Source organism: Passer montanus, unplaced genomic scaffold (assembly GCF_014805655.1).
Source record: "Passer montanus isolate IOZ18808 unplaced genomic scaffold, ASM1480565v1 scaffold2, whole genome shotgun sequence".
In the NCBI taxonomy this organism is placed as follows: domain Eukaryota; kingdom Metazoa; phylum Chordata; class Aves; order Passeriformes; family Passeridae; genus Passer; species Passer montanus.
This window is the reverse complement of record NW_024366591.1, coordinates 6,704,140-6,718,437: the sequence shown is the minus strand read 5'-3', so window position 1 is coordinate 6,718,437 and position 14,298 is coordinate 6,704,140. Positions and strand designations below refer to the sequence as shown.

The window sequence follows — 14,298 nt, the reverse complement described above, 5'->3', positions numbered from 1 at the left end:
GCGGGCGAGCGCGGTGCGGAGACACGCGGTTGGGAGCGAAAAAGCGCCATTTGGTTGGGAGCAGATGGCTGGCTGGGGGGCTGATCGCGTCTAAAGGCGTGTCATCCCCCTTCAGCGAGAATCCCTAAGGGCTCCCCTTGTCTTCGAAATCAATGAAAATTAAAGTGCAGAGAATGGATGAATAGTTAGACCTCGAGTCCCTCCTTTGTTCGCCTCAGCTACTGGTGGGCAGGAGTTAAACTACAACAGCCTCCTATAGAAACACTTAAGTTAAACAGTCTCCCCGTTAGTCCAGCATCTGAAAGAGAGAGGGAGCGGGGGGAAAAAAGCAGAAAAAGGAGCTTTCTGCTTGATTTCCCCAATACAGAATCGCGTGGCATAAATTAAGCCAGAGAAGAATGAGCGCCGTGGGCAGGATCCTGCCGGCTCTCACGGCGCCTTTCAGTCACGCTCAGCAGCGGTAATCGAGAAATCTGTGCCACGTCAATTTAACAAATACCCGGTACCGAAGGGGGGTTGTTAAGGATCTGGGGGCAAGTTTTTTCGGTTTTTTTTTTTTTTTTTTTTTTTTTTTTCTATCGCTAGGTTAAAGCCCTCGCGCGTGTAACTTTTTATTTCCAGTTTTTTAAGCAAGGAGATGCTAATGGACCAACTTTCTATCTCTCGTAGATTAAAAGATCCGCGTTGATATATCACTTCTCGCCTCCACCGACGGGCCACCACCCCAATTTCAAGAAAGATATTGCCGCTCCCCCCCGCCCCCCCCCCCGCCCCACTCGCTTAGTAAACCTCATACGAAGTGATGTTTTCCCCCTCTCTCTCTTTTTCCCGGGGATAACGCCGCAGCAAAGTTTGCGAAGCAGCGACAAGCCACTTGAAAAGATGTTGACGCTAGGTGGCAAAAGTAATGTGCAGTGAAAACCGGCGCTGGTGCGGGATGCGCGCCCCCGCTCCCCGTGCTGAGGCTGGGCACGGCGGGGGCGGGCGGCCGGGCCTCCGGGGATCCGCCGCTCGCTCCCTCCTGGGCCGCCTTCCCTACGTCCTCGCACTATGCCTGCGGGATTGCTGGTCCCTTCTCTGCCCAGACACAGCTCCCGGGTAAAAAACAAACAAACAAACAAACAAAAAAAACCCCACAAAAACCAAAACCTAAAAACAACAACAACAAAAAACCAAACACAAACATTCCTGTACATTTTAAACTTTTGCTAATGCGTCGAGGGGCAGGAAGAGGAGAGAGGAAGAGCGCCTGGATGTAGATGGCTCGTTCGACTACAATTAGATGTAAAGGACGCACGTTGAGTGGCAAAACGTTGCAAAGATCTGGACTTGCACCAAGATGCTTGTACCAAGGGTTGGAGTAGGTGGCCTGGGTTTGGGGCAGGTGCCACAAACCCCTCGTAAATGAATGTGGGCAGCTACAGTCCTGGAACAGTCAAGAAGAGCTGGGCTGAATGAACTCATTAGTGATTTTCTTTTAATTGGTATTACTCAATGCTTTTACTTTAAGAAGTCTTTAAGATTTTTTTTTTCCTAGCACATTGTAAGATAATTTGTGATTAAGACATCTGCTTCAATGGAAGCCACATTTTGCCATGCAAATGCACGTTTCAACCCAATAAAGTCGCCATAATAAGGCTTTTAGCACGGCATACCTACAGTGAGGTTATTGTAGCCAAATCCTCTCCTTTCGCACACAAGCTTAATCTGTGCTGAAATGATCTGTTACAATTAAAATGACATTTACAGAGACAGTTACACCTTGCATCCTAATGAATCCGCCTGCGCCTACCAAAGGTGTTTAAACAGGGGGCCTAAACAAAGTGGAAAACCCTGCTTCGAGTGACATGCCAGAGTCGCCCTCCAACTTTTATCCCCTGCTTCCATACATCATTAAGAAACTGCTCAAATGGTAATAGTCTCTATCCCTTTTTCACTGCACCAGTAAACTCCTTTCTGCATTTTAAAGATCAAAACAAAAGTTGTACTGTCTAATGGGTACGTAAAATTTTTTGTAAAGGTGACGACTGGTGTAAATTTGGGCTAGTTTATTTTGTGCTTGTATGTGTGTGTATGTGAGTGTGTGTGAATGTGTGTTGCGGAGGGGGGAAGTGCTGGAAGGGATTTCTTTAAAAAATGTGCGGACATTGTTGTAGAGGCAGTAGCGTGCGCCGAGGGGAGCTCTTTCTCTCCCTCGCATTGTGCAGGGAGCAGGTGCTGTCTACATTACCATACAGCTGAGAGCACAAAGAGCTAACTGATTCAGCCCTCACACAATAACAAACGGCCTTAATGACAGCCACGCGAACGACACACACCAAACTCACTTTTTACTAAGCTGAAGGACGAAAAAAGAGGGAGGGAGAGAGAGAGAGACAGAGAGCGAGGGAGAGATTGCTGGTGATGATGATAATAATCAAAGAGGGGTGCGGGACCCGGGCGCAGCGAGTGGCTCTCTCCGGCAGCGGTGGTGGCGGGGACGGGACCCGCGGAGCCCCGCAAACCGGTCCCGCCACGAGTGCCCGCCGCGAGCCCGCCCGCGTCCTCTCTCGCCGCCGGACCCTCCGGCATCCCGGGTGCCTCTGCCGGCGGGATGCGCGCCATGAGCGGAGCCACGGGAAGAGTGAACCCCGGGTCACTTCGTCCACGTTCGTTGTCCCCCTCCCCAGTTACCCCGGTTATGCCAGGGTAAATGCAGTGTGAATTTCACGGGATGGGACTCCCCTCGATGTGGCTCGATGGCTCCCACCTCCCTCGTCCCTTTAACGCCGGAGAAGCCCCTTGGAGTAGTCACGATCACCGAGTCACTTTTTGGGGTCACGGCGGCTGCTCTGCACGTTCCAAGAAGCAATTACAGCCCGCCGTCCCCGGGGCTGCTCTCCGGCCGGAGCGTGTTGCACTGTCTCTCCCCGGTGCAGAGGGGGTGTTACCCTCTCGCCGGAGCAGAAGGGGGATTCTTGCGGTTACCAAATTTGCAGGAATGTAAATGAACACGTTTTGTGAGTGTGAAGGGGAGGGGGAGGAGGGTTGCACATTTTACAGCTCACTGACCATTTGGCGATCCATTGAGAGGAGGGTTTGGAAAAGTGGCTCCTTTGTGACAGCTCTAGCCAGATTGGGGGGCTGCTCATTTGCATCTCATTAGGCATGCAGTCGGCCGGCGGGATATAAGGGCGGCAGGCGCCCAAGGAGAGGCAGATCCTTAGCGCTTCACCCTCGGAGAGAGCCGCCGAGCCGAGCCGAGCCGAGCCGAGCCGCGGCACGGAGCGGAGCGGAGCAGCGCAGAGCAGGCACCCCCTCCCCCGTAGGAGCACACCCGGACACGCTCTGTTCGCTGCTGTTGAGACACGAGCTTATTTTTGTTGGCTGGGATTCCTCTAAAAACAAAAGTAAACCCACAACAAGGAAAGAGAGCTTCGCTTCCTTTGAAAAAAAAAAAAAAAAGGAAAAGAGAAAAAAAAGGGGATCAAGGCTCCGACGTGACCTGCCCGCCACCGCTGCTGTTTGACACCCACCAGCCCCGACGTGCGCAGGGCGAGCGCAGCCGCGCAGAGCCGCTCCCGAAACGCACCGCCCCGGGAATTATCGCCGCTGCCTCCGCCGCTGCCTCTGCAGGGATTTCCAGATCGCCAATTTTTAATCTTCCTTGGGAAGCCTTTTCTCTGCCTCTGTTGGGAATTAAGTTGCTTTTATTTTATTATTTTTATTTTTTTCTTCCTGGAGAAAAGGAGGAGCATCGTGGATTGCGAAAGAAAAAGAGTTTAACAGATAAATATTATTTTTTCCCCCTCGTCCTCTTTTCATCTCTTTTTCTTTTGCCATCCGAAAGAGCTGTCAGTTGCCGACAGGCTACATCTAGACGTGTCGGCAAAAGGGAAAAAAAAGTCAGAGACACTCCTGAAAGAAGGAGACCGTGACACTAACTCTTCCAGCTCTGCTGGGACGAGCGGCTTTGGCCGCTGTGTTTTTTCCCTTACCCCGAAAGACACTTTCCCCCTTTCCCTCTGACGAGAAGATAAGCGGGAGGAAAGCGAGGGCACCAGAGCTGCACCTCCAAAATGGGAGGTCGGTTCCTGCTGACGCTCGCCGTCCTCTCGGTGCTGCTGAGCCGCTGCCAGGTAAGTGCCCGCGGGGTGGGGGACAGGAATGCCTGCACCGGGGGGTCCCTGCACCGGGGAGTCCCGCGGGGGATGCCGGGGACTGTCGCTGCCGGTCGCAGCCGTGAGGAGCGGGGAGGGGGTGCCCGCCGGGGCCGGGGCCGGGGCCGGGGCCGGGCTGGGGAGCGGGCTGCTCGGTGGCTGACGGCCGCTGTCCCCGCCCCGCAGGTCGGCTCCTCCGGGGTCTTCGAGCTGAAGCTGCAGGAGTTTGTCAATAAGAAGGGTCTGCTCAGCAACCGCAATTGCTGCCGCGGGGGCGGCCCCGGCGCCGGCGGGCTCCAGCAGTGCGACTGCAAGACCTTCTTCCGCGTCTGCCTCAAGCACTACCAAGCCAGCGTGTCCCCCGAGCCGCCCTGCACCTACGGCAGCGCCATCACCCCCGTCCTCGGCGCCAACTCCTTCAGCGTCCCCGACGGCGCGGGCGGTGCCGACCCCGCCTTCAGCAATCCCATCCGCTTTCCCTTCGGCTTCACCTGGCCCGTAAGTGGGGGGCGATGCTGGAGGGGGCGGCGCATATCCATCCCGTCCCGACCCGTGCCATTCCAAGAGGCCACCAATCCCCTTGAAGTGTCAAGGTGGGAGGGGGACAATGACTTATAACTTCTGGGGACTGGTGGCACTGTCCCTTGGGCCTACCTGCTCTCATGAACTCCTGGTGGGTTGTCTCTGCTCCTTCTTTCCACAGGGCACCTTCTCGCTCATCATTGAGGCTCTGCATACAGATTCACCTGATGACCTCACCACTGGTAAGTGTCCTGAAACACACTTTTCCCTGTAATAATCCCAGTCCCACAGCCCTATTTGGCCCCTTTCTCTGCAGTATGTAGCACATTCTCCTCTACAGTAGACCTGTGGCAACAGAGGCCAACCTGTTGGCATGCAGCCATGTCATCCTGCCTCTGCAGTTCCCCTCCCAGCAGAGACCCCCCTATGCCCTGCCTGCTTTGCACTCTCTAACCACTCTCCTCTCCACTTTCACACAGAAAACCCTGAGCGCCTCATCAGCCGCCTGGCCACCCAGAGACACTTGGCAGTGGGTGAAGAGTGGTCCCAGGACCTGCACAGCAGTGGCCGCACTGACCTCAAGTACTCCTATCGCTTTGTGTGTGATGAGCACTACTATGGAGAAGGCTGCTCTGTCTTCTGCCGCCCCAGGGACGATGCCTTTGGTCACTTCACCTGTGGGGAGCGTGGCGAGAAAGTCTGCAACCCGGGCTGGAAAGGCCAGTACTGCACTGAGCGTAAGTATCCACCTCCTTGTCTCCTTGGGTGCCCCTTGCAGCAGTCTCTCCTGAGCTCTTGGGGTTGGCGGAGGGGTTTTTCTCTGACATCAGGCCCCATGGGGAGGGAGAACCAAGCAATGGTGGATGGATCTCTGGTTCCATGCCCAAGCCTTACCAGTGTGAGGGATGAGAGATCTCAGCATTGCCACAGAAAGTTAATGCAGACAGTCCCTTCTCAAGACAGCAAAATGTCAGTGCCAACACTACACTCTTGCTCATTTGCTTTAGACCATTTAGTCTGGTAGCAAAATGTTCAGCAGTTGCTTGAGAATTTATTAAAATATATCAGGACTATTTTTTATACCTACACCCTCCAACCACGCAACTTTGATACCATCACCTACAGAGCACATAGCTTCAGGGGAGGGAGCTAGGCTTTGGCAACATCCCCGTGTGATAGCCTTATGGGTAGGCTTGTTATGGTCTGATCCTCTGTGGCCTTGTATTAAGAAAAATACCAGGAAGTCCGTGACATTCTCTATGGCTTCTAGACTGTACATTTCTCATTTGGGGTACTCATATACTGCCACTAACAGAAATTTCTGCACATGGGGCCACGAGAACATTCAACTTATTCCCCAGTTCTCTTCTGTCCCATTGCCATCATAATTAATACCAATAAAGTAGTGAGCAACATGAAACATACCCCAGAGCTTGAAGTTTTTGAGGAATGTGGTGTGTTGATACAGCAGGAAAAACTGGGACAGTAAGCAGATCACAGACAGGATAGTGCAGGATGTCAGATACTTTCCGGTTGTATGAGATTGCACTCTTTGTAGATCCATAGCAGTGTACACCCAAACGTGCACACAGAGCCCCTGCTGCAGCCTGTGATGGCATTCTCTGTTTGTGTGTATACACGGATCTGAAATATGCTGGCAGATGACGTACTGGGCCAGTGCTCCTCTGCAGTCATCAGAGGGCCGAGCAGGCAGGAAGAAAACAGTTCCTGGCTGTAAAGCAGCCTCTCAGCTCTCTTCTTGTGTTTTTGTTTCTCTTTAAACCCACCTACACTGTGGTGTCAGCTGAGCTGCTATCAAACCATTCCTGATTGATTATTCACACTGTTAGTGACTGCTAGGATGCTTTTAGCAGTTCATGGTAAGATGTTGCACAATAAACAGCAGGCAAAGGGGCTCACATATTCTTTGATAGTGTTTTAAATGAGAGCTACAACCTTTCCTATGATTAAAAGTGCCTAGCCCAGTTGTGTCAAGGGGTGGAGAAAAAGGAAGCATTTTGATAATGAGCTCTTTTGGGGCTGTCAGCACTTTTGAATGCCTGTACATCTCCGCTATTCCCAGAGCGAAGCAGAAGGCTGTCCATCTTTCTTGACTCATTATGTACATTCTTTGCTGTGTTTTCCCTCTCAGAAAAAAACCAGCTTATAGCACTGACACAAACCTACTAGGCAGGGGAGATGTGTTTATGTGTGCATGCAAAAAGAATGTTTTGCCGTTAGTGAGTGGAGCTGCCAGTTGCAGATTGATTCCCGTTGCCTTGCCCCCAGCTCCATTCTTTCCAACTTGGAGGCGATCTGATTATCAGCACTGATTCTTTCTTTCTTTTTCTTCCCCCCTCCTTCCCCTCGCATGCCATTGTCTCCGCCTGGCTTTGTTGAATTAAAACTTTGCAGTGCCTGCTTAATGAGTTCCATAACCAGGCGAAGTAATGAGCAGAAGTCCCTTTTTTCCCTTCTCTCATCCTCCCTCCTGCTGGCCCGCTTACCTCTTTTACCAGGGCTGCACCAACCCGCCCGCCCCTTTTCGGAGCAGGGAGGAGGGGGGAAGGAGGGAGGAAGAACTTTAGACTTATTTATTTGAATAAGAAAAAAAAGTTTTTTTGCAGCGAAATCACGCGCGTGCCATAGATTAGCTGTGGGCAGGGATAGGCTGCCCGGTCGCTGGCCGCCGGTCCCATTGGCTCCGGGGCTGGGGTATTGTTGCAGTGGGGCAGCTGCTGGGAGAGAATAGACAATAGAGCAGCTGTCTTGCACTGGCACCCTGCACACCAGCTGTCCACTCTTATCTGCACACACACTTTCGGGGGATATTAAGAGGTGGAGCTGTGTGCATAGAATTGGAAAAAAGGACTTCTGACCCTCACTGGGAAGGGAAGGAAAGGGGGGTGAGGGGCTGTGGGGAAGGGAGCAATTGTGAGCCCTCTTTTGTCTGTGTGCAACTGTATTAAGAAGAATGCTCATCCCTGGTGATAAGTAAAGTGCCCAGTTACGGGGCAAGATCAATACTCCTTCAGACTCCAGAGATTAATTCAGCTGTGCTTAACTGCCCCAACCTAGTAAAAGAGACTCAGTCCCCACCCACAAGACTCAGACTCAGACTTGTAAAAGAGAGTTGTTTTGGCACCAGTGCTGATGTCTTTCCCTGCTCGGTTTGTTTACAGCGATTTGTTTGCCTGGATGTGACGAGCAACACGGCTTTTGCGACAAGCCGGGGGAATGCAAGTAAGTTTTCCACTCCCTTCCTGCTTCCTTCTTTGTCTTTCAGTGTTGATGCTCTGGTGTTAAATAAGCCATTGGACATTTGAAGGGTTGGTTTAAAGGCCTTTCTTCATATTAGATGACGTTTCTTCATATTAGATTGGAATACCTGGTTGATGCCAGATTAAAGTATTATTCCATAAGTCAAACATCAGTGCCATTAATATTAACCTAATGGGTTTACAGTGCTGTGTGTAAAGTTTGGCTCTTTGTTATTAAACAAATTAACTATCAGAGCCATGGGTCTATCTAAGGAAGTGGAAGGAATAGCTAGGACTGATGAAAGCTGATGCTATGGTTGGACTTGATGACTTTCTCACATGAAAGATCATCGAGGGCTTTTAGGAAACTTGATCTCCGGCATCAGTGTGCTTGCAGGTTTTGTGATAGGGTTTCCAACTGTGAGAAGTCTAAATCTGAAGAGACTTTTTTGTTATCTTTTTTTTCAGATGCAGAGTGGGCTGGCAGGGGCGATATTGTGATGAGTGCATCCGATACCCAGGCTGCCTTCATGGTACCTGTCAGCAGCCGTGGCAGTGCAACTGCCAGGAAGGCTGGGGTGGCCTTTTCTGCAACCAGGGTGAGTTCTCAATCCTTGCCTGAGCATCTATTTCAAAATGCAGAAAGCAGGCAACTATTTTCAGCTCACCCATTGTCTGCTAGTCTTGCAAAGTAGCAAGCACCTTGGCTTCTCTCTTTAAAAAAAGAAAATATGTCTTTTACAGACCTGAACTACTGCACCCACCACAAGCCCTGCAAGAATGGTGCCACGTGCACCAATACTGGTCAGGGGAGCTACACTTGCTCATGCCGACCTGGATATACAGGCTCCAACTGTGAGATTGAAATCAATGAATGTGATGCCAACCCTTGCAAGAATGGTGGAAGCTGCACTGTAAGTTGTTTGTTAAACTCCTCCAAGGGAAGAGTTAATGTCAGTTTTACTAATTTTTAAAATCCCTTTTTGGATTTCAGAGCAAGTTCAGACCAATGTTTTGATAGTTTCTCATTTCTTCCCCCCAGGACCTGGAGAACAGCTATTCCTGTACCTGCCCCCCAGGCTTCTATGGGAAGAATTGTGAGCTGAGTGCGATGACTTGTGCAGATGGACCATGCTTCAATGGTGGGCGCTGCACCGACAACCCTGACGGGGGCTACAGCTGCCGCTGCCCACTGGGTTATTCTGGGTTCAACTGTGAAAAGAAAATTGATTACTGCAGTTCCAGCCCTTGTGCTAATGGTAAGGCCAAACAGCATACACTTACTTTGGGGTCTGGTCTGGAGTTCATAACAAGGCACATTGATCAATCACAGAATCATAGAATGGTCTGGGTTGGAAGGGACCTTAAAGGTCATCTAGTTCCAAGCCCCTGCCATGGGCAAGGACACCTTTTACTAGACAAGGTTGTAGAAAGCCCCATCGAATATGGCCTTGAACACTGCCAGGGATGGAACATCCACCACTTCTCTGGGCAACTTGTTCTCTCACAGTAAAGAATTTTTTTGTAGTATCTTATCTAAACCTGCTCCCTTTCAATTTAAGCCATTCTGCCTTGCCCTACCACTACATCCTCTTGTAAAAAAGTCCTTGTCATGTCAGTAGTTGACTTGGTGGAGGAGGATCTGTACTACGAAAGCAATGGTGTGGCTTGGGCCATTACTGCAGATTGTGTTTTCTGATGCGTTGGCTGTGGCCAAGTAACTTGGTCTGAATCTTCATTCATGAAAATGTGGAAGATTATACTTTCAAATCCTTTACAAAGAGTCTTAGAGGTCTGTGGATGCAAATGCCACACAAGTGCTAAACATTATTACTTGTAATCTGGTAACAGTAATTTTCCAGTTTTGATTAAACTAGTGAAGACTTTTTGTACTGTAATTCTCCTTATTCATTGCCACTCAAACTCTGTAACATGAGATGTGGTGTTAATCTGACCTGGACTAATGTTCTAGTTTGAGCTGAGTGAAATGTTAAAAAAGGAATGGGATTGAGAATGAAAAATAAATCTGCTTAACAAAAATCTTTCTTAAAAACATGTGCTTTCTATGTTGGATTAGACTTGTCATAAGGTCAAGCTGACCTCTCAAAAAGAAACCCTTCCTCAGCTGCTGGTTGTACCTTTGGCCCCAAGAACAGCGAGTGGGGGGCTGTTGTGTCTGGCTGCCCACCACTCAGCTCTTCCCCCTTCCTGTCTTGCAGGAGCCCAGTGTGTCGATCTGGGGAACTCCTATATCTGCCAGTGCCAGGCTGGCTTCACTGGGAGGCACTGCGATGACAACGTGGACGACTGTGCCTCCTTCCCCTGTGTCAATGGAGGGACCTGCCAGGATGGCATCAATGACTATTCCTGCACCTGCCCCCCAGGATACAACGGGAAGAACTGCAGCACCCCGGTGAGCAGATGCGAACACAACCCTTGCCACAATGGGGCCACCTGCCATGAAAGAAACAACCGCTATGTCTGCGAGTGTGCCCGGGGCTACGGCGGGCTCAACTGCCAGTTTCTGCTCCCTGAGCCACCTCAGGGACCCGTCATTGTTGACTTCACTGAAAAGTACACAGAAGGCCAGAACTCCCAGTTCCCCTGGATTGCCGTCTGCGCTGGGATTATTCTGGTCCTCATGCTGCTGCTGGGGTGTGCTGCTGTAGTCGTCTGCGTCAGGCTCAGAGTGCAGAAGAGGCACCACCAGCCTGATGCCTGCAGGAGTGAGACTGAGACTATGAATAACCTGGCAAACTGCCAGCGCGAGAAGGACATTTCCATAAGTGTCATTGGTGCCACTCAGATTAAAAACACAAATAAGAAAGTAGACTTTCACAGCGATAACTCTGATAAAAATGGCTACAAAGTCAGATACCCATCAGTGGATTACAATTTGGTGCATGAACTCAAGAATGAGGACTCAGTTAAGGAGGAGCACAGCAAATGCGAAGCCAAGTGTGAAACGTATGATTCAGAGGCAGAGGAGAAAAGTGCAGTACAACTAAAGAGGTATCTCACATCTGAGTGCAGGGGGCAGCTTGGCTTTGAAGGGGGAGTGTATATCTTATAGGTAGCATTAAACAACAGTCATCTGACTTGTTTTTTCTCTTTTTGCCTTCAATAGTGATACTTCTGAAAGAAAACGACCAGATTCCGTATATTCCACTTCAAAGGACACAAAGTACCAGTCGGTGTATGTCATATCAGAAGAGAAAGATGAGTGCATCATAGCAACTGAGGTTAGTAGGGTTGGAACAGCAGAGAAAAGTCTTGGTCTGCAGCTCCCATCCAATACAATCCTGGGAAGATAAACTCCTTTCCATAATGCCACAGTGGTTTGTACCTGTTGCAATACAGCCAGCTCAAGTTTATGATGCTGTGGACGTTGTAAAGACAAGCTCAGTGACTTGATGCTGTGGATATTGTGTGTTTGACAAGTTCTGTAGACTAGGGTACAGTGGTTGAGGTGGGCTGACCCACCCCTTGGTAGCTTACAGCCCTCTTCATATGCTTCATGAACCTCTCCTGATCTCTGCTTGTGTTTTCTCTTTCCAGGTGTAAACCAGAGGTCATATGGCAAGGTGGTTGTTCAGAACAATTTCAGAGGAGACGTGCCCCAATGAATGCTGCTGAAAGAGGAATGGGAGATAGATTCCTTCACTGACTGCTGCTGAGAAACTAAATTCAGGCTTGAGCTGGTTCTCTACTGAAGTTAGCAAAGTGACTGCAAAATAAAGAAACAAGATGGACACTAGGCAAGGGTCTGTGTTCAAGGATTACTGTTGCACTGCCTTTTATGAATTTTATCATTGCACTATGGTCAGTTGCTTTTCTATATATATTTAAATGAATGGACTTAATTACTACATAAGAAGCATGCACTGCCTGAAGTGTATATTTTGGATTATTATGAGCCAGTCTTTTCTTGAATTAGAGACACAAACACTGCCTTTATTGTCTTTTTTGATACTAAAATGTGTTTTTACTAGGTGAGAAAAAGTGTGTTATTTTTTTGAATCTGTAAAAATATTTTCATGATAATTGTAAAGCTTGAGTATTTTGTGATGTTCATTTTTTTATAATTTAATTTTTTTGGTAAATATGTACAAAGGCACTTCGGGTCTATGTGACTATATTTTTTTGTATATAAATGTATTTATGGAATATTGTGCAAATGTTATTTGATTTTTTTACTGTTTTGTTAATGAAGAAATTCATTTTTAAAATATTTTTCCAAAATAAATATTATTAATGATAACCAGAGTGCCATGTTTATTCCATATCTGATGATGAACCAACTGAACTTTGCAACCAGGCATCTGACAGGCCTGTGTAGACTCATGGGGGCATTGAGTAGGATGGAGACTTATTACAAAGACTGGGGAACAACTTGTTGTGTGTAGACCCTCCATCTTTCCCCTCCTAACCTCTGACCTTTTGACCCCATGGTTGTGCTCAGTCTTACCCCAAAGGCAAATGGCAAAACCTTAAGTAATATTTGCCCAGTCATGTTGGGCTGTGTGTTTATGTAAACACATATGGAGTCACTTCCTGAGGAAGAGCAAGAGTTGAGTGCACTCCATTGCAATCCAGACTTGGGGCATGTCATGACTCATCTCCTAATTTTTTGCAAGTTCTAACACTTGCCTGCAGTCCAGGGGAGTTTGGGACACACCAGTGAGGAAGGACCCATACCTCAGGTCCTTGATGTGCTCCCACAGGCTGTGAGCTCCCCCAGACTTCCCTCTCCAGGAAATGGTAACAGTGAACTGACTGGTGGCCCCAAATCCCCTGACTACAACACCTACCAAAGTACCAGTTGTGTCTTTGGTTTCTGCTCTGCCCCTGGTGCCTGCTGCCTTCATAGTGGGACAGAGTGTGATCCCATCCCCTGCTTGGCTCTGAATGCTCAGGCAATTTCCCCAATTTAGTTTGCTCTAATGAGCTTGCCTTCATGTTAATCTGCATGTTAATCTACAGAGACCCTTCAGAAACAGGCAAAAGGTTCTTCTACTTCAGGAAAAAAAGGAAAATCTAGGGAATAATCTCATTTTTACTCCATTAAATCTGAACCCCAGTCATTGTGGGCCACCTTCTTCAGCTTTGCAAAGATCGTGCAAATCCTCTGTCCCCATTCACTTCAGGGGAGGGTGATGATATCCTAAATACAACGAGTAGGATAGCAGGTATAATTAAGCAATTATTGTGGCTGGTGATCTTTATGTATTCCCCTTATTTTAGTGTGCATAAGTACATGAACCACTGAAATTCCACTTTTGTCTGAGGTCAGTGGAAAACTCACACTTAAGTGCAGAGGCTTGTCTGTTTATAAGCTTAGCTTTTTGCTAAGTGAAACCTTAGACAAGGCATACAGGCTCCCTGCTTACAAAGGTTGCAAAGATGCAGTTAGCATCTTCATCTATCCTAAAAAGTGTCCTTTTAACGAAAGTTTTCATAAGGAGAGTGATGTGAGCTATGGAAACCAGCCTGCCGGTGACGGTCTGAACAGCAGTTTCAATTTGAGCAATGACATAACAGCCTGCCAAAAATCAGTCAATGCACCATATATTAAATAAAGAATGATGGTGCGTATGGCAGCAGGTGCTCAGTGCAACATAATCTCACATATTGGACAAAAAAGTGAGCTTTGGAAGGTGTTGTTGCTATCTTTGTTGCTCATTTGTTTTTCAACCTTGGCCAAAGCACTTTATTTCTCTGTATTTATTCTTCCCAAGCTTTATGGAGCAGGCTCGTCTCTTATGATGTACTACACTTTGCAGTCAGTGCCATGGTTGTGGCTAGGCTTTCTTAATGCTGCTTCTGTAGAAACAGCAGTAACAAAAGGAAGGCCATCAGTGGTTGAGTACCTCTGTAACACCAGGTTTTTGGTGCTACAGCAAGATCTACCTTAATTTACTGTCAGGTAAAGGTTTGGAAAAGCACACAGCTCCCTTCTCTTGTGAAAATGTGCAGCATTGGCATCTACCTATCTTTGTTTAAAAATACAACAGCTTTGGAAAGATAAGTTTGTCCAAGTGTGCTAATTATCAGCAGTGCTGAGTTTGGTGAATGACAGAAAACTATAGGCAAAAGGCATGGTCCTGTCCTTCTGAAACACCTCCTGAAATGATGGCTACACAGATCAGCCCGATGGCTTCTTCTATTTCTGTCTTGAGCAGGGCTACAGTCACACAGAGGATTTACTTCTCATACAGGATTACCAAGTCCCCTAGCCCCGAGTATGTGTGTATACAGTGGCTCTCAGTGACCAGAGTGGGTTGAGGTAGGCAGTGTGGAGCATTGGTTCCGTTCTCCCAAACCTTAGTAGTCGGACTTTACTGGGATAAAAAAAATGGGTGATCTGGGCAGGGGGA

The 14,298-nt window shown here is 48.5% G+C and overlaps 1 protein-coding gene across 1 annotated transcript; it reads left to right on the top strand.

The window, feature by feature from the left end:
- Nucleotides 1-3,141: 3,141 nt before the first annotated feature.
- Nucleotides 3,142-12,156, top strand: DLL1 (delta like canonical Notch ligand 1). Its single transcript, XM_039707745.1, has 11 exons — nt 3,142-4,118; nt 4,326-4,637; nt 4,843-4,903; nt 5,141-5,398; nt 7,844-7,904; nt 8,390-8,520; nt 8,666-8,835; nt 8,964-9,180; nt 10,141-10,933; nt 11,049-11,163; nt 11,480-12,156. The coding sequence occupies exons 1-11, from the start codon at nt 4,059-4,061 to the stop codon at nt 11,483-11,485; spliced, it is 2,184 nt and encodes a 727-aa protein (XP_039563679.1). The 5' UTR covers nt 3,142-4,058; the 3' UTR covers nt 11,486-12,156.
- Nucleotides 12,157-14,298: the final 2,142 nt, after the last annotated feature.

Bases quoted from the DNA above. Each gene is read 5' to 3' on its own strand.
- DLL1 (XM_039707745.1), top strand. From the start codon at position 4,059: ATGGGAGGTCGGTTCCTGCTGACGCTCGCCGTCCTCTCGGTGCTGCTG. The intron at 4,119-4,325 runs GTAAGTGCCCGC...CCCGCCCCGCAG, and splicing joins TGCTGCTGAGCCGCTGCCAG to GTCGGCTCCTCCGGGGTCTT. The intron at 4,638-4,842 runs GTAAGTGGGGGG...TTCTTTCCACAG, and splicing joins CCTTCGGCTTCACCTGGCCC to GGCACCTTCTCGCTCATCAT.